General features: G+C 37.7%; 2 protein-coding genes across 2 annotated transcripts in view; both read left to right on the top strand.

Moving 5' to 3' along the window:
* The first annotated feature begins 134 nt into the window (after positions 1-134).
* Positions 135-5,217, top strand: Start1 (Steroidogenic acute regulatory protein-like). The gene is made up of 11 exons (XM_070665682.1): positions 135-406; positions 1,003-1,285; positions 1,410-1,490; positions 1,613-1,690; positions 1,859-1,912; positions 1,983-2,115; positions 2,220-2,434; positions 2,554-2,718; positions 2,793-2,897; positions 2,981-3,156; positions 3,253-5,217. The coding sequence occupies exons 2-11, from the start codon at positions 1,043-1,045 to the stop codon at positions 3,437-3,439; spliced, it is 1,437 nt and encodes a 478-aa protein (XP_070521783.1). The 5' UTR covers positions 135-406; positions 1,003-1,042; the 3' UTR covers positions 3,440-5,217.
* Positions 5,218-7,324: 2,107 nt separating this feature from the next.
* Dgk (diacyl glycerol kinase 1) overlaps positions 7,325-18,751 on the top strand; it is a 75,547-nt gene continuing 64,120 nt past the window's right edge. Inside the window, exon 1 of the mRNA XM_070665676.1 lies at positions 7,325-7,687. The gene's annotated coding sequence lies outside the window, so the exon portion shown is untranslated. The remainder of the gene's footprint in view (positions 7,688-18,751) is intronic.

Below are 18,751 nucleotides of genomic sequence, written 5' to 3'. Positions count from 1 at the left end.
CGAAAACAGAACGACACTTGTTCTCGTTTGCGGCATTCAAACGCCGTTCCCGCTAAATTCGTGGTCACGCCTCTTTTGTAATGGCCGTGACGCCGCTAATTCCATCTTTGAACGAAAGCGCAAAGTTCGAATTGATATTCAATCGACGGTAAAAGAAATGATCAAACGGAGAAATGCTGGAAACGTCTGACAGCACGATTCTGAAATGCCCAACGTCAGGCGTGACTGAAAACGTCATTGTGCTCCCTTGTTTATACTTGGTGATACGGTTTGATACGGTGTAACCAAATGATTTTTTTTTCTACTGTGTAAGGGCCTGCGGCACGATGCATGTATGTGATATCGTCTCGTCGATACACTATTCGATTACCTGGCTGCATTTATGAAATCTCCCGGCCGCAAAACGGTAAGTAACAAAATTAAGAAAAAAAAAAAAGGGGTTTAAACGAAAACGATCGAAGCACGATACGTCTTTGTTTGCAATGCCTTGGGTGCTAGCGAGAGCGTGTAAGCGTTTGATTTTATTACGAACTTTTCACATTTATCTGTTTGCGTCGTAACTAAGACGTAAACAACTGTGCTTGCAGTTTGGAGGTTAAGATTAATTTTTGGGATCAAGAACTGGAGCTGTGTAATATTTTTCCTAAATTCTTTTAAAAAATTTGTATTGGAACGATTCAATAAAATTATATTTACGTGATATATTACGCCTGTCTGTGCTGTAGTTAATTCTAATTAAATTCTGCACGAGATTTGTATGGCTTGAAAATAAATTAATAAAATTGTACTCTAGATTTTAGATTGTAAATTATTATTTGATTTAATTCGTAAAAATTATATTTTATTTAAAACGGTCATATTAATTTTATTATTAATATATTTTTATATATTCTATGCATACCATTTTAATCTACAACGATATGTTATCAGATATCTTTAATTTAATTCGTGAAATTCTTTATAAAAAAATGTGCTTGTGTTTTTTTTTTTTTTTTACTGCAGGTCGACCGTACGACGACGGTATTAAAAGTGTATCGAAACGATGGCGGAAGATGAAAGGCAAATAAGAACGGCTGCTGAAGCTATATTAAGTGGGTCTATCAATTCCCAAAGAAGTTCAGTTACACACCATAGTATAACACGACCGACGGATATAGTTCTCACCGAAGATTTGATTGCCGGAGCAAGACACAACGGCAGAATGTCAAATGTTAGACGTTTTTTTTGCCTTTTTGTCACCTTTGACCTTCTTCTTACATTCCTCATGTGGCTCATTTGTACAATGGTATGTTAGAGCCTAAGATATCTAAATCTAAAGAAGTTAAATTTTTTGCTAACATGGATAGATAGACGATTCATTTTTTTACACGCCTAAATTTTGTTCGATTTCATAGTTTTGCTATTTACAGATTGCAGGTGAAAGTTTAAGTACAGCTTTTACAAATCAAGTGATACACTATAATATAAAGTCATCTTTGTTTGATATTGTAGTAAGTATATTCTACCATTAATTTGTATTAAAATTAATAAAAATGACGACAGTGACGTTCAGTTCGTCATAATTTTTCATTGTTCATTGAAAACAGAGATTTTACGGATTTCATCTTCTCAGATGGCAGCGATTTGCAGGTTCACGGTCTTGTTGCTCTTTTACGCGCTACTGTATCTTAATCACTGGATCATTGTAGCTGTGAGTATATTTGGCAATTAAATCTTTTTTTACAAAAAATAATTTACTTATAATAAATGGTATAAAAAACAAAACATGTAAAACAAAGTAAAATATTTTTTGACAGACTTGAAAAATACGGAAAGCACAGAAAAAAATATGGAAAATGACAAAGATTTTGTTTTGCAGATATCAACTGCCACAACATGTGCCTTTTTAATTGCCAAAGTTTTTCTTTTCGACGTAAGTTAAAGTATTTTTTATTTCTTTATTATTAACTTTTATTTGATTTATTAATGTACTGTATTTTTAGTGGCCATCAGCTAATCAGCCAGTATTTCAAGTTCTATTGATCTTAACATCTTTCATATTAGCATGGGCAGAAGCTTGGTTCTTCGATTTTCGCGTAATAGCTCAAGAAACTCAAGCAAGAGATTGGATTCGAAGTAAGTGGTCTCTTTCTAAACAGCCTCATTTTTTCTTATCTTTAAACTGTGAGTTAATAAACTATATAAAAACTAATAAACCTGAACGTTTACAAAATTTATAGATTTTTCGGATGCAGAAAGAACTCCATTATTACAAGGCATTACTACTGATCGACAATATTTGGCACACGTTGATCACATGAATACATTTTTCACGCCTGTGGAATCTCCGACTCATTCTGATGATGAAGATATTCCTAAAAAACAAGAGGATTCAAGAAAACTCTCGAGATCCAATGAAATATTTATGTTCTTAGCAAAACTTACACCTGAAAAAGTTAGTAAATTTTTTTTTTTATTGATCGATTATTACTTTATAACAAGCATTAAAAAAAAAAGGAAATTTATTAAATCTCTAAATATTAATATTCTAACTAATTAAATGCTTTTTTTTAGATTGATGAATATAAAAAAAAAGTATCTAAAATGTTACAAGACTGTCACGACTTATTAACATCGGCAGAATGGAAAGATATAATTGTTACAAACGACGGCGATGAAATGGCCTGTATGCAGCTTCCACCTGAATGGAAATTAGACGGAAAGGTTCTAAAAATCACGGTGAGTTGTACATATATAGCATAAACTTAAAGTATATAAATATAAAAATTAAAACAATTTACTTATTATTTAAGGGTATTGTTAACGCGCCTGCTAGTTTTCTGATAGATTTATTGTATGATGATGTCGAGGAACAAACTTTATGGAATAAGCTCGTGACAGAATCAATGAAACTGCAGGTAAAATTACAGTTTTTTTTTTTTACCTTTTACTTTTCTTCTATATTAAAATGTTTTACTATAATTAAATTTATTTTTAATAGAATATTGACGAAAACACAGATATTGTTTATCAAGCAACAAGCCCTTTTGGTGGTGGGCTTATTACAGCGCGAGATTTTGTTATTTTAAGGCATCGTAAACAATTAGGAAATTATTATATCACTTGTGGTGTATCGGTTCCTACCGCGTCAGTTCAAGTTCGCCCAAATATGACAAGGTAAGATTTCTGAAGTAAATTATATAAAAAATAAAGAAATCGAGAAAAATTAAAAACTTATTTAACAAGTGCTACAAATTATTATTATTTTTTTAGGGGTGAAAATGGTATAAGCTGCTTTGCAACAGAGGAGTTACCTGATGATCTTCATAAATGTCGTTTTACTTGGATTCTTAATACAAATTTCAAAGGTTGGATACCACAAACTGTTGTAGATAGGTCTTTGTCTACTGGTCTAGTAGATTTTATGACATATTTGAGGGAACATTTGAATGATATGTAAAATCCATCGATCTAGTTTTCTCACCAAACTGATAAACTATATTATTTACTTTTTTTCTGTACACTATGTTACAATTTTATATCATTTTTTTTTTTTTATTTAATAAACTTTTCTTTTAAAATAGAGTTTATTACTAATTAAAATCAAATATATCAAAAAGTTACTATTGATGTTGACCCATATTTTTTAAACATCACGTAAACTTATTTTAATAGATATATACTATTTTTCACATGATTTATTTCTAATCCTAAAAAACGAACAAGAACATATTACTGTATTTAACTTTTCTTTTATAAAGTACGTTGTGTAGTAGTTAAGAACATATATTGTTATGTGCTTTTTATAAGTGCCTACAGTTAAATATATCTTTTAACATACAATATATGTATACATTACGAATATTGCATACATAAGAAATACGTATTATGTAATGATCATAATAGTATCTGGTATGCGTTTATCATATATCGTGCAAAAGTAATGTCGTGATATTTAAGACGTAACACGAAAACGTACATTTCTTAATTTTCTTTAGTTGTATAATAAATCGTAAAAACCAAATTGATATATGTATATATAATATGCATTTAATACAGTCATTAAATAGATGTCCATACGATTGATAGGGTGTTACTGTACATTCGATTTATTTCGTACAACTATTATAATAATAAGAATGAAGAAACGCACATTATATTTGCATACATCTAATCAGCTGTACTTTATATTTTTCGAAATTAGAGTATCTGTGCGATTCTGTATTCATTCCTGATTAGATTTTTAAAATTTAATTTAGTCTTAAGTCAACAATATCTAAGATAATAGGATATGCACGATGTCCGATAAGCGTTTAATTTGAAATGATACGATATATACATACAAATTTAAAATAGTCAATTTACGAACATACTTCCAAGATTATGATATTTTTTTCTGTTTATATCATCTCCGTTATGTGATTGATATTACGTAATTTTGTTATTTAGTATATGATAATAAGCGCAAAGTGTTATGAAATAAATATATTAGAAAGTATAAAGATAAAATAAAATGTTAAAAAACGTAAAAGATAGTATAATGATCATTATATCAAGAAATAAGCTGTATTTCTAGCTAAAAAAAAGTAATTTTAAACCTAATAATTGGCCTATGTTGCTATTATTAAAAAAAAAATGAATATAGTATATAATTTGATGATTTGTTAGAAATCTATTAAGGTTAATAAAAGCGTGTATGCGTGAGAGAGAAATATTTTGTGTGTGTACATATGTGAGATCGAAAGTTCTATGATAATATTACTTTTAAACTATTTAATGTTTAATGTATTTCGATTTTATACGTAATATCCATCTAATCAAACGTCTCTTTGTTTAGATATTTTATACATTGTGATCTATATTATTGAAAAGACTGTATAAATTTGTCATGCAAGTACATTACAAGATATGCGTACGTTCGAAAATTTTCTGTAAAAAAGGGAGGGATAAATGGGAATAAAAATACGATTTTATTTATATAGACGTAGCACTATATACATAAAATAGCAATTTATATTAAGATTTTTTACGTATCATTTGTCTATATCTATAGTGGATAATCCTGAATTTTTCTTATGAAAATGCCTGTGTGACAAGATGGTACTGTATTAAATAAGTCAATGATGTGTCCCGACAAGATAAATTGGGAATAAAATAATTAAAGATGACTTTATAAGTCCGACTTTGGTTCGGATGTAAAGATTTTATTCTTAGGCCAATAAATGCAAAGGAAAATCATACCGCATTATTTTCTTCGTGTAAAACCTCCAATATCTTAGGTAAGCTCAACGAAATAATAGCGATGCTATTTTGATCGTAAATTTTCATTTATATGTATTCGTGTAAAGTTCGTTCTACCGCCACATAAATTATCGAACATCTACCATTACTCATTGATTGCTAAATGCCCAAATATGTGAACACTATGGTGTATACGGCACACAAGAATGGAGATAGCAAGATTAATGACAAAACGGATAGAAGCGGTAATTGCGGTAAATCCATGTACTCTAGTATACATTAATTAACATGATTACATGGCAACTCGTACCGATATTGTCTTACAATAATATTACGCGACATAATTAAGCTCGTCGGGCCGTGTAATTAAAATTAATATAATTAAAATTAAAACAAATAAATTAAAAATTTCATATTAACGAAATATATACAACAGATAAAAGAATTATCTAGAGTTGTAATATCTCTTAGACGTTATAAGATGGTTTAAGTTGTTAAATGTTGAGCGATGTAAAATAAAAAAGAAAAAAAATTTGTCTGTTTGAATACATATTCTACGGTTACGAGATAATACCTTGGTTCATTAGTGGCTGCTTTGAATTTCTCGATATTGCGAGCTAATTTTCTCGTAATTCAAAGCTCGATACGGATGGTTTCATTAGTGCTTATGCAGTAGAGAAATGCAAGTGCATTCGATCAGGGTTTAACACAGCATTAAGCGTGTCATAATTTCCACCTTTTTGTAATATTAATTATTCGTTATCCATACTTGTTTCACTGCGTCATAAAGTTATAATAGCTTTTGCCCCTATTTTTTATGAATCTCTCAAATATTAAAATAAAGGGTAATATAAAAAAATAACTGGCTATCCCTACTGGCTACTATCGTAACCGAATGACATTAGGATAGGTGATAGTTGAGTTATTATTGTAGTAACAAGGATTACATCATCTGTCTCCATTACCGCGAATGCGATATTCGTGTGGACATTAGACATGCATCATGGATCATACATGGGACGTATCTGGCAAAGGTACAATGTCAAACCACGAATATCATTCGCGATTCCTGGAACGGATTTTATTCTATACTCTTTTCCTGCAAATTAAGTACTTTGCATACGCGTTAAAAAAAAAAAAAAAAAAAAAGAAATTTAATTTCGGTGGTTGATAAAGTTCGACAATTTCTAATAAAAAGAATTTCCTAGATGCGTCAACGATAAAAAATTCAGACAATCATATTTTTCTGTATAAATAGTTCATCAGGAGACAAATATTACTTGCATCCCTATTTTTTTTTTGATAGCTCGTCGCAAAGAAAATCATTAACGATATTTCGATTGCACAGCCCAGCAATTTAGAATATCCAACGAAGAAAATAATTTTTTGTGACACTGCACCCGCAATCGCGTTTATTTCATATCATGCGGCGCAACATTTTCCGCTGCAGCGAAATAAACTCCATTGCAATGGAAAACTCGAGAGGTGCCCGAGTTCCGCTGACAAACGCTAACGTGGCGTGCAAAGGGAAAGGAACTCTTCAATTAGTAAAATAAAAGCTCAAAGGGAAACAAAAGTGCAGCGAGGTAACGGTGAAAAGCCGACGTTTCAGAGATGTTGATTAGACGAGAGCGAAACAGCGCGCGATAAAGTCAAGCTTCACGCGTATTTATTACGTACATATTGTCGTAGATTACATTTAATTAAAGCGATGGAAAGTAATAGACCCACGATTCGAGTTCGACAAACGCGCGGCACGTGACATCTTTTCCAAGCCACAATAAAAAAGAATTTTCCACTAACAGAAGCATCATATTACATTACGGATTTAAATTAAGATTTTTAAAGAATATTAAAAAAAAATATTTAAATAATCGTGTTCCTACGTTCAAGTTCTTTAATTTTTTAAATTATTTTTTTTTTTTAGACTAGACGCACGTTCAGTTTCCTGAAAAATCTGTTATCAGTCGTCAGCGTTGGACGAGGGGGCAATGTTAATGGGAGATTTTCGCTTTTCGCGCGGGTGGACGGCTGCAGGGGCAGCATCCGTGTGAGGCAGGTGGCGCTGACGCAGGGGTTGGAGATTACGGCGGGTGGCCGAGCCAGTCGGTTCCGCGCTTCACGCGTGTGCGCATCTAGCGCTACGTTTTTTTTAACGTGCCGTCGCATCCAGCGGGCTTCGAACCAGCTCCGAGCGAGAAAGAAAGGGACGGGAAGGCAGAATTGTACGAAGCCGGAGGAGACGCGCCGATAAGACGTTCGCGTTGACGCTAGCGCGGCGGCCGGCGGCCGGCGGCCGGCGATTAAATCGGTCGTTCCGATTTATTATTCGCGCACGTAGATTTTCTCGTGGTTTACCTAACGACGGCTTGGACTCGGGACGCCGGCCGAGGAGGACGATGAGGACAACGAGGATGTGAGAGCGGCCCAGCACCCGGAGCGTCCGGCACGCGATGGCGCGGAAATGGTAAATACCCTGAACGCTTGTTATCTACCTTTGATGATTCGAGGGGCCTGTTTCTCCACGCGCGTTTTCATCGTCTTATTGCTCCGTTCCCCGCGACACGCGCCCGTTTTGCGCCGCCGGTTACGAGCTCCCTCCCCTTCGATCGCTCGCGGAAATCCTCGATTCACTCGCGCGCTCCGATCCGCTTTTGCGCTTTATCGCGATATGCAATGGGTGTGAATCGCGGATAGTATATCCCGCGCGAGTACATCGCGATTATCTTTGCAGTTAGAGTTAAATTGTCGAACGAGCGTCAATTATCAATGGTTACAACTTATCAAAGAGAATCGCGGAAGCTCGTGATACGTAAAAGTGCTTTATCATCGGGGGGAGATATATTGTCTTAAATTAGAGAAAGTGATAATTATAAGAGATATGTTCCTCTTACGTAGGGGTCGGAATTATAATTATACATAAATGTTATATAAAAACGTCGTCACTTTAAATACATTTTGTCTTCGTACGATTATAAAACGATTTGTAATTTAAATTAGGTTTGCACCGAAATAGAATATCAGTTTAAATTACAGTAAGATTCTAATACAGGTTCGTGTTGTATAGAGTTGAAAGAATTGGCTAATGAGTGGTTGATTATTCGACGATTTTTGTATATTAATTTTAATATTTATGGTATTTTGTTTAATGCACGTATTTCTCAATGTAATGTATTATTAATTTCTACCGGTGGCTCGACTTTTGTGCAACGATAAATCATTTCCGGAGTAATATATGTCACGCATTCGTATAAAAACTTTAACGTCAAATCTAATTCATCAAAGTACTTTCCCCCAATATTACAAACAGGATAGTTATAATCCGGAGAGAAATAGACTTGCTAATTTAAGGAATCGTTATGAAATTAAGGGTGATTAATTCGCCGTCGGTACGATCTAATGGTAAAGCAATCAGTCGCTAATATAAACATGCCGCGGTAATTAAGTAAAGTTTCTTCTAGAGTGCGGCAAGAAGTCGTTACTTATCTTCCCATCCACATGTCTGTTGTATCAACTTTTATGCGAGTCTTTACTCTGAATTGACCGAATAATAATTTCGTTATCTGAACATACGTAATATATACATACACTTCTTTAATAAGAACTAATTTTAAACTAGTAAAAAAAAGAATTTTTCGTTAAATATCGACCGTGGGATACTTGAACAATTTATGTAAAGGAAAAAAAAGGTCGATTTTTATTGACAGGATTATGTATTAAACGTGAGAGATCAGGTGATAATATTGAAATTTATACTTGAAAATTTAACCGTGTCTTTTACGTAACATGAAGAATAACTCCGACGAAAATGTGCGTACGCGTGAGTAAAATCGATATAAAAGTTTTTTTTTTTCAAGAAGTAAAGCAGGTAACGCGGCGAAATTATTATCTCCATGGCCCTCGATGTCGCCTTGGACGCGACATTGTCCAACGTCATTCAGTTTCAGTTTAAACAATTGTCATCCAGCCATTTAATTGCCACTCGTTCAAAATTTCGGCCCGCGGTTATGCAAAACGGAGCCATTGCGATGCCCTTTGTCGGCGAGAATTCCTCTCAACCTTTGACCTTCACCGCCAAGTTATATAGCATGATAATACATATGTATACAGGGTGTTTAAAATTCGAAGCTTTATTTCGGACACCTTATACCCTCGCCCGCGCGACTTGCGGCACGATGCACTCGTTCGGTAACACGAAAGGCGTAATCGCGCGGTTTCAAATGCATTAGCATCGGGACGAGCCTGAAAAAGCGACGCCAGCCCTGTTTTTGCAGCCCGCGTTTCCGCGGCCTGATAACTTAGTTTAAAACTACTTCGTGTAACTTACCAAAGGCTCGGGTCTCGCTACTCCATTGTGCACTCTGTCGACATTCGCGATTTTCCACACGAGCGCTCGAACGCAACGAATACGAAATCAAAAATCAATGGGTGCTTGTTGAATTTTCCCTACATTTAATCGGGTTTACAATACACCGTTAAGTTCGCGATATCGTAGGAAAATAAATTGACGAGATATCGAGCGGAAGTAGTATCTATAATAAAACAACTTAAACGTGATTAAATTTCTATTATTATTCCTTGTTAATGTTAACTGAGTGGCAACGAGAACTTGCGTATTTTATAAAAATAAAAAAGAAAAAAAGAAAAAAAAAACTTAACGCAGTTTTTAAAGTCGACAGATGTTACTTTAATAAAATTTCTACCACGCGTACGAGCGAGTTAAGTCTTCCAATTACATCTAGCAGTCGCGGAACACAAGAGCTGAATGCTTAACGAGAAGGCGACCTGAATTCGTCGCATTTATTCAAACTGAGAAATATATATATATATATAGATATATACATATATATACAATGTAACATATATTATATACGCGATTTGCACATTACATTTACTTTACGCGGATTTCAGCCGGAAAATTTTCAAGCGCTACGCCGGGCGCGTCGTGCCGCGAATCTTTCTTCGCGTCTAAACATAAACCATGACGCCGGGATTCTTTGCGAGTTTCCGCAATCGGATTGGGGGAGTTCGTTTCTGAAGAGTGATAGTCTATGCGTCTGTCAGGCGTATGGTAATAGTTCACGTGCAGTGCCCTTGGGGTTGTCTCTCCGACGGGCGGACTATTAATTTAAAGTTGGCTTTAATTCAAAACTAATCTACGTAGGTTTCACGAATAAATACTTGTACCGGAAATTTTGCGGCCTCTCTCGGGGGAAATACCGTGTGCCGCGTAATATGAGAGGTAATACCACCGCGGTTCGATCCTCGGGAATGTGAAACGCAAATTGTTGCGAGCGACGAGATGTGATTGTCGGCTGAAGATATCATTGGATACTTCGAATTAGAACTATCGCTCGCTTGAAGCATTCGATTGTTCGCGGCAACGTGCGCAGCGTCGAGAATAATAGTAATTATATTTTCGCCAACTTGTTATAATTTTTTTTTTTTTTTTTTTTTAATAAATATACCATTGAGGCATCTTGTTACGTGTTGTATATTGTGAATTATTACACACGCGACACGTGTCATTAATGAACGGGACAACTCAATAACGCGTCGTCTTCAGAAATGCCGCGTGTAGCGTCACATGAATAGGACGTTATGCAGAAGATTTCATCGTATAGAGAACATTATTGTCTTTTTTACGATGATTAAAGCGGGAAAAATAAAAGGGACAGAACCAACAACCTGTTGGAGCGCATTTTTTTCAATACACATGTTCACGAAAATACCTTTCATCGACAGAGTGAGTGTTTGTCAGAATCTAGATTTAACTTAGCGCAAACACGCTCCCGGCTCGAGCTGCAAGTGACATACCTGTCGTAAATGAAGCGCCAAATTATCCGTATCGTGTAGCGTCTGATATCACAGAGATTTAGAAAGAAAAAAAAATTGCTTCCGAATCGTAACGCTTAAGTTGTAACGCGCGATCCAAGATACCATCGATCCATGCATTTCGCTCGGCGTGACGTACAAGTAAACGTGACTTTCACGGTTGCTCTATGAATATGCATCGCTTAATTATATACTCCGCTCGGGGCGTTTGTAAGCGATTTTCTTCTGCAGCCAGACCGGAATTTCAAATAGCGTTGTCGCGTGTAAAAACCCTCGATCTTACCTCGCTGAAAATTCAAGGGCCCGTGCCAAGTATTTACCGTTAAATGTGCGATTACGCGGCTCCCGGCGCGTTTTCTTTTCTTCGTATCGTCTGCATTTCTTTCATTAAATTTCGCGAACAAAAGGTGCACTTTAGTGCGTCACGGCTACTAATACCCCGGCGTGAAATTTTTCCTCGAACCCCCTCCGACGATTTAATTATCAACGCTCCCATGTTATGCAAGTAAATTCCGCGAGTGGACACTCGTCTGCCGTTGAACGCGAAAAGCAGCTGGATCGAAATAAAATCCAGTTTATGTCGATAATCGGAATGGCTGTACTGTACGATTAAGTTCCACGTTCGTCATTCAGAACTGCTTAACCGCGTTAAGAACAATGAGCTTCATCGCGGAAGCTGCTGACTTCATTAACGCGCGCTTCATCAGCAGCAGTCGGGGTGCACGTGCGCGCACCGCTGATTTATTCAATAAAAAGGAACGCGAAATTTCTTTACGGTTCATAAAGTTGGTTTTTCTTTTGACTTAACATCTCGCAATTCTCTTTCACGGCATACTCCGACGGAAGGACCTTCGCCGCGCGACCGCGCCGCGAAAGGCTCTTTCTCCCTCACCCTTTTGTCCCTATTTCTTTTTTTTTCTTTTTTTTTTTTTTTCCAACATCTCCTTCGAGAGTTTCGCGCGTCTTTCTCTCATTTCCTCGTGTTTTCTTCACCCTTTTGCCCACCCCCGCTCAAGGTCAATCAACGGAGAATACGTTACCATGGCGACGCATTAGCTCAGGGTGACGTCCCACCCCCATCCCTTTCCCGTGTATCATGCACATGCCTATCAGCCGTAATACCGGCGTAAGCACGTCCTCGGCGAGAGCCGAGATGTGACATAATTTTGACGATGCCGTTGGCAAAAACACGTCGCGACATCCGACGTAGAGTGAGACGCGTAATTTTGAACGATCCGCCCCGAACAAAAACGTCACTCGCGACGAATAGATTCGGGGGAAAGCTGAAGATTATCCGTCGCGGTCTCGCGGTAATTAATTTCGCGCGAGCGACGCATATCGCTCTTGTCTCCTACAGTCTTAATTGCCACCGACAATCTAACCGACGAGCAGTGTTTGCACGTCGCATCTCGGGAAACGTGCGAGCACGCCGATACCGCACGATAAATACCGCAAAATTGCATTTCCCAGAAGATTACGCGGGCGCGAGGGTGTAAAAGCGCACCGATTGGAGAACGTTGAATTGTATTGTTCGCGAAAGTACATCTGGGACAAGTTGAACGAATTCCAGGAAGATCTTTGCCAAAGAAATTTTATCGTCTTCGCGGCTATTACGCGACGGAATATTTTTTAAAGAAAATACTGGAAAAGACACGACAAATATATCCATAAAATAATCAATTACGCCATCGTTAGATAATAAATTCCGAGTTTATGCCTAGCGCGACGTAATTCGTTTTCCCCTTCTTGAAAGTTTGAACAAATCGAGTTCAGTAATACGTTATTATTAGTCATATTTCGATATTCCGTGAAGAAATATACGAAAAGTTGAGTCGCTGCTAAAAATAGAGAATCGAGCTTCTTGATAGAACTGTCTATTTCGCATTGTGCAACTCGAGTACTTAGATTTTATTACAAAAGTAAATTTTATTTATTTATTCGCGATGGTTTAATGCGGAAAATTTTTTGAATCGACCGTCGCTATTGAATCCAGATAAAGTTCCTATTATTTTACGTGTTCGTACTGTAAGCAATAGTTTCGTAACCTGGGGGATACATGGAGGTAACCAGATTAGATGCGTGCCATTGACATCGAAAATATCAACCGACCACCTGTAGAAACTATCATTCAAGCCAACTTACTGTCATCGCTAATAATTATAGCAATTTACTAATTACGCATAGACATACACTAAGTGCATACATTTAGCCGTGATTGCTTTTCTCTTTTCCGCAAAAGCAAAAAAAAATTTTTTTTTAAGAAATTAATCGAATAGTTCCATCATTACTATAACAATTTAATATTTATTTAATAAATATCTGAAAATTTTCAAAAATTTAAACAAAACTAAAATATTCTTTGCGGTACTAAGCTTTTTAAAAAAAAACTTGGCAAAAATGTAATATATATTTTTAATTAAAAGCTCGCACGCATTTTTTCGAATATAGAACTATGTTGAATTAATACCATTTTAAGATAATTAAAAAGCCGAATTTTTAGCAAACTGACAGAGAGGAAAGGAGAATTTATTTAATAATAAAAAAAATAGAAAAAAAGATTGTGCTTCCACCTTTCGCGGAAAGCAAATATAATGTGTTTGAGACATATCGCGTTTGTCGCGGTACGAAGATCGGAAAGCAAATAGTAGAAAAGCCAGAGAAATGCATGAAACAATGGAGTTGACAAGTGCATTGTTTGTTTAGTTTACGCTACAATTCGGTACAACTCTGGAACTTGGAAAGTCGGACGCCGAACTTTGCCAGCTAAAATACCTATCGTTCGTATTCATTTCGCACAACCGTTTCCGCGACACGCATATTTATAATATATTAGTATAACCAGTTGCTCTCAGGAAATCAAGATTACCGCGAGTTTGGATAGATATCGAAGAGATTACATGCGTTAAATTACGCGGCACAAAAATGTTGCAAGAAGCAGGACGGTGCCATTACGTGAACGCTTTAACAGAGAACGCCCGAGGCGAGAATCCGTATTCGCGAAACGGGAAATAGAAAATATCATTCGGCACGACGTACGTACAAACCCCCAGGATCGCTGCATGCGAGCGAGAAAGTAAACGCGCGACGGAGAGGAAGAAACGTCAACCGATCACACGCGATATTTCCCGTCGAATTCGACGAGCGACGACAAGGCGCCGTCGGATTTTTACGCCGAGACGAATTTTTGACGTCGGTGAAGTTAACCCAACCCACTTTTTAATCGATGCTTTCATCGCTTTAATCGGCGGAACATTTTTCTAAAAATGATAGAACAATTTAAAACTCTTGCGGGGGCTACCAGAACTCTAAATTTTTTTTTCTTTTTTTTTTAAATTAAAAAATGAGAAGCTAATTTCATAGACGTGAATTTTTGACCTCGCACGCGCGTCCCCTTTTACGCCCTTTCGCGTCGCTCTTCTTCAGAGAGCTGACGGGCTTTTTTTCTGTCTTTCTTTCTTTCTTTCTTTTTTTTTTTTTTTTTTTAATTTTGCGCGCCTTTGTAACACGTGACATTGTTATCACGCTCTGGATACCGCGCTCGATTGACAGGTAATTGTCGATGCATTGTGCAAATTCTACGGCATGATTATAGCTACGGGCTACAGCACAATGGATTCGCTGCCCGATGATCGTTTGTTTTCATTCAAGGCGCTGGCGTAGAGACGGCCGGCATCGCATTTTTCTTAGGACCATGTCCATGACGTACGTATATAGTATATCTGCGAACTCAATGTGAAGCCCGCGCACGATGGCGATACCACTCCCGCCTGTCTCGCTATATATTCTTATTAACGGTATATCTACGTTGGCTCGCGGTGGTATATACCACTTACTTATTGGACGCAAACTCGCCGAAGCTATTCTTCACCTAAGCCATCTTCTCTCTGTTTAGTGCAACATCTCTCCATTGGATTACTTAGAACGGAGAATCGCGATGTTCTATCTAATCGGCGATTCTAGGAAAACCCTCGTGAACCTATAATCCACGAATATATTTCGTCAACGAAATCTTACTTTATCCTCGCAAACTTGCAGTCGTATTTAATACAACGTTAATAATCCCGCTCGTGCAATTTTTTTTTTCTTTTTTTCTCTCTCGCTTTCGCGTCCGCAATAAAATTAAAAAAGCTAAAAGATCGAAAGAAAAGATCGGATATGCCCGATAATGTGTTTTGTTATTCTTGATTTTAGTTTTCTAGAATCCAATTTTTCAGAGGCCTAGTTTTCCTTGGCGAGAACGCGACGCTGGTGTCATATTTTGTTATATTTTGCAAAGCGTATATCCTAACTAAACGTCTGTTTAGAACTGCGTGAATTAAAGAAGATTACTTATCGCAAATAATAATGAAACGCACGGATAGCGGCCTCTTGCTTGACAGTTCGAGACGTCAACGATCGCGTATCCACCTCCGTCTGTCACGCCGTGTTGAATGTATATGCCATTTGACGCATACAAGCCTGCACGCGACACAATCATGTCTGCACTGATTGCCAAAATTTTCAGTCACTTAAACACGTCCCTCTACCAGCCAAGTCAAGCGTAGTGCAATAAATTTCTCTAAATAAAGCTACCCAAAATAAATCTTATTCATTTTGAGTACACCGCTACAAGTTGACTATTAACTAACATTACTAATTAACGGAGATATATTTAATTTTCAATCGTAATTTCTAAAGAAACAGGTCAAATTAAAATAATTAATAATAAGCGCTTCAAAAATTAAAACGTAAGTGGATTAGAAAAAAATCAGAATGCATTACGATGTCAGTAAAAATCAATGATTGCCAAAAGGTAGGATTTACCTGATTAGAATCAAACGAAAAATGGTAGACTAAATTATACGATGTTACTTAAATTTTTTTTTCTGTTTTTCTTTTTTTTTTTTTAATTTTGCGAGAAGGAAACGTCCACGTTTTCGCCTGTATTTTCGGATACCCGGGAACTAAAAGGGAACTAAAGTGGCTGCGTAAATAATTACCGAACTATCGGGTCAACGCGCCCACGAATTCTCGCGCAAAATCGTATTTCTCTTCACGTCGTCGTCCAAGACTGTCGCCTTATCGCCCCCGTCTGTTCAATGTATCGCGAAGGAGTAGATCTTATCGACGGCAATTTATTTTCGCGAAAGAAGAAAACGACGTCGTGCCGTACAACACGCTCCACCCGGGCTGATCTCGCGGGGGGAGGAAAGGGGGGGGGGGGTTTCTTTTAGCGACGCGGAAAATTCGTCGGGAAAATATATTCGCGCATTGGCGATTGCTTTCACGTCGATCGTGTATGAAAATACGTTTCACCACGTAGCGGCGCTGGAATTTAATACACGTGGTATCATTGTCACGCATCGTCGATACGATTTTCATCGGGGGCAGTCATGACGCATACCGGGCGTTAAAGCGACTGGAGAAGCAGAAACTATTTGACGCTTTTGTTACAGTAATGCGAACGACGTGAATTCTATTTAAACGCTGTTCATCGCGCAAACGAATCCCTACCGAGAGGAAATCGATAAAAGTGAATTTTCCGAATAATCTACACGTTGGAAAATGTATTCGAGTATCCCCTCGAGATACTTTTGTCTTCAAGTCGGCGTGAGATATTACGACTCGAGTCGCGGGTGTTATTAGTTCACGTTACTTTCTCGAGACTCAACAAGATAAGCCCGGCACGGGTACCTCTCGCGATATTAATCGCTTATTAATTATTCCTTGGCGACGGCCGGTGGGACACGCCGAGACATTTTAGCCTCGTTATCGCGGGCTGCGACTATCGCGCGCGACGCGACAGATGTTATCGGCGATAATTTATCTGCCAAGCCTGGTGGGGCGGGAAACGATGCAGCTCCCCCGAGGTGCGCGCTTTATGACTCGACGCGTGAGAAAGCTGCCGACGGTGAAAAATTCTGCTCTTTATAACCCCCGAGCGCAGCCTACGTCGCGCCACACTGACAATAGCAAATCGGCCGTCGACATTAACACCCCGCAGTCACGTTTTCCTTCAAGATCAGACCTTGGCTGTACCGTCGCACGGGTTCTCGAAATAACTCACTCTTCTTCCCCGAGACTCCCGTTTAAATTATTTGCACGCGGAGCGCGTTTCGAGACACGGCCGGGCATTAATTCGAACGTACCGCGTTCCGCCTTTCCTCGTTTTGGTGCACTACTTTGGGAAATTAGGCAATATCTCAGCTGAGAATTTTCAGCTTATTCCGAGTTAGCACATCTCGCTTATCGGGGCAATTTATTTTAATAGACGTACTTCGTTCTTCAATTTTTTTTTTTTTTTCTTTTTTTTTCTTTAAACTTATTTTACTGTACGTATTTCATTATTCCGCTCTTATTAAGTCCTCTCGGGGACGGTCGAGATGTGCAAAATTGAAACTTACAAATCGGGGAATAACGGTAGATTAAAAGTCACTGTAATTCTTAACGTGCTGTTCGTTGGATTGAAAGGATACCGGCGATATTAAAAAAAGATTCAACGTCGTATAAGTATGCGTATATCGGAGGAACAGGATCAACACGCTTCTCTAGTTTCAATGCCAATAGCATCGGCGATACTGGTTCATTAGTTTGTTCACGGTCGTTCTAGTTTATTTACAGCCTCGAGGCAACATTTATTTTACGGCCACTGCTTTTTCACAAAATTCACGCTCTAACAGAATACGAGGCCTGATCATGTAATAACCAATATCAAAATTAAATCTGCCGAAGCGACAGCCGCTACGATATCCAGAATCGATGGTGACTTTTTAAGAAAGTTAAACTACTGGATCGTTTCGTTTATATTTAAACTTTTATAAATCAAGTGTTAGCGTTACACAACGCTGTGTGATTAAGAATACTTTTCTTTAAATATCAAGTTTTAATCCCGCTACGTTAAATCTGTTTTGTACGATATACTCTGTGATAAAATACCAATTTTTCAGCGACAAATGCAAAAAGGAGATATCGATATTTAACCATCAGCGCATAATTACCGGAAAAATAATCGAGCCCCGCGAATTGGATAGCATCGTTTTATGACGGCGCATAAAAATTTAAGTAAAAATCGTGCGCTCGCGCCGATGTTACTCGAATGCCAATCACAATGTATTTGCACGTCGGTTACGTGGCTTAAACCCCGCATGCGGATACATAGCAACCCGCTGTTTGTGCGAGCTGCGAGATGGCCATCGATCGTTACGGTATTATAGCGTAATAAATTTTAATAGGCAGGGTCGAAAGCGCGCTAGTTCGCCGATGCGTAAATCGCGTTATGCTTGCGGATGATCCTGTTTCGTGCGAAACACCCGCAATTACCTATAACTTGGTTGCGGGTATCGTCGTTCAGTTTATGAAAGCGGTAGATATGGTCTACTAGAAAGTAAGCAAGTAAGAGAAAGAGCGAGAGAGGAGGAGGGAATTTTCAATCCCTCAGCCACGCGAGCGTTTGCTTTAAAGTCCCAACGTTTTAGCGCCGATTGCTCGTCCGGCCTCACGCTTTTACGCAGCTGCGCCGCAACTTGAACAGGGTCAGGGTGGGAATATTCCGAGGTCTAATAATTCTTGGGAGCGACCAGTGGGAGTTTAACTGAGTACAGAAATGTTAAAAGGAACGTATCCCGCTTCTGTACATGCGTCGTTTAATTTTAAAGAATTGAAAAATGTTATCAAACGCAGCTACACTGTAAAATATTACTCGAACGGGATTTTAATC

Source organism: Cardiocondyla obscurior, linkage group LG14, assembly GCF_019399895.1.
Source record: "Cardiocondyla obscurior isolate alpha-2009 linkage group LG14, Cobs3.1, whole genome shotgun sequence".
NCBI lineage: Eukaryota > Metazoa > Arthropoda > Insecta > Hymenoptera > Formicidae > Cardiocondyla > Cardiocondyla obscurior.
This window is presented reverse-complemented; position numbering and strand designations above follow the sequence as displayed.

What these genes read in the sequence shown, in the direction of transcription:
- Start1 (XM_070665682.1), top strand. Translation starts at nt 1,043, where the DNA reads ATGGCGGAAGATGAAAGGCAAATAAGAACGGCTGCTGAAGCTATATTA. An exon ending in CCAAAGTTTTTCTTTTCGAC is followed by an intron (nt 1,913 to 1,982) that starts GTAAGTTAAAGT and finishes CTGTATTTTTAG; the next exon opens with TGGCCATCAGCTAATCAGCC. An exon ending in AGCAAGAGATTGGATTCGAA is followed by an intron (nt 2,116 to 2,219) that starts GTAAGTGGTCTC and finishes CAAAATTTATAG; the next exon opens with ATTTTTCGGATGCAGAAAGA.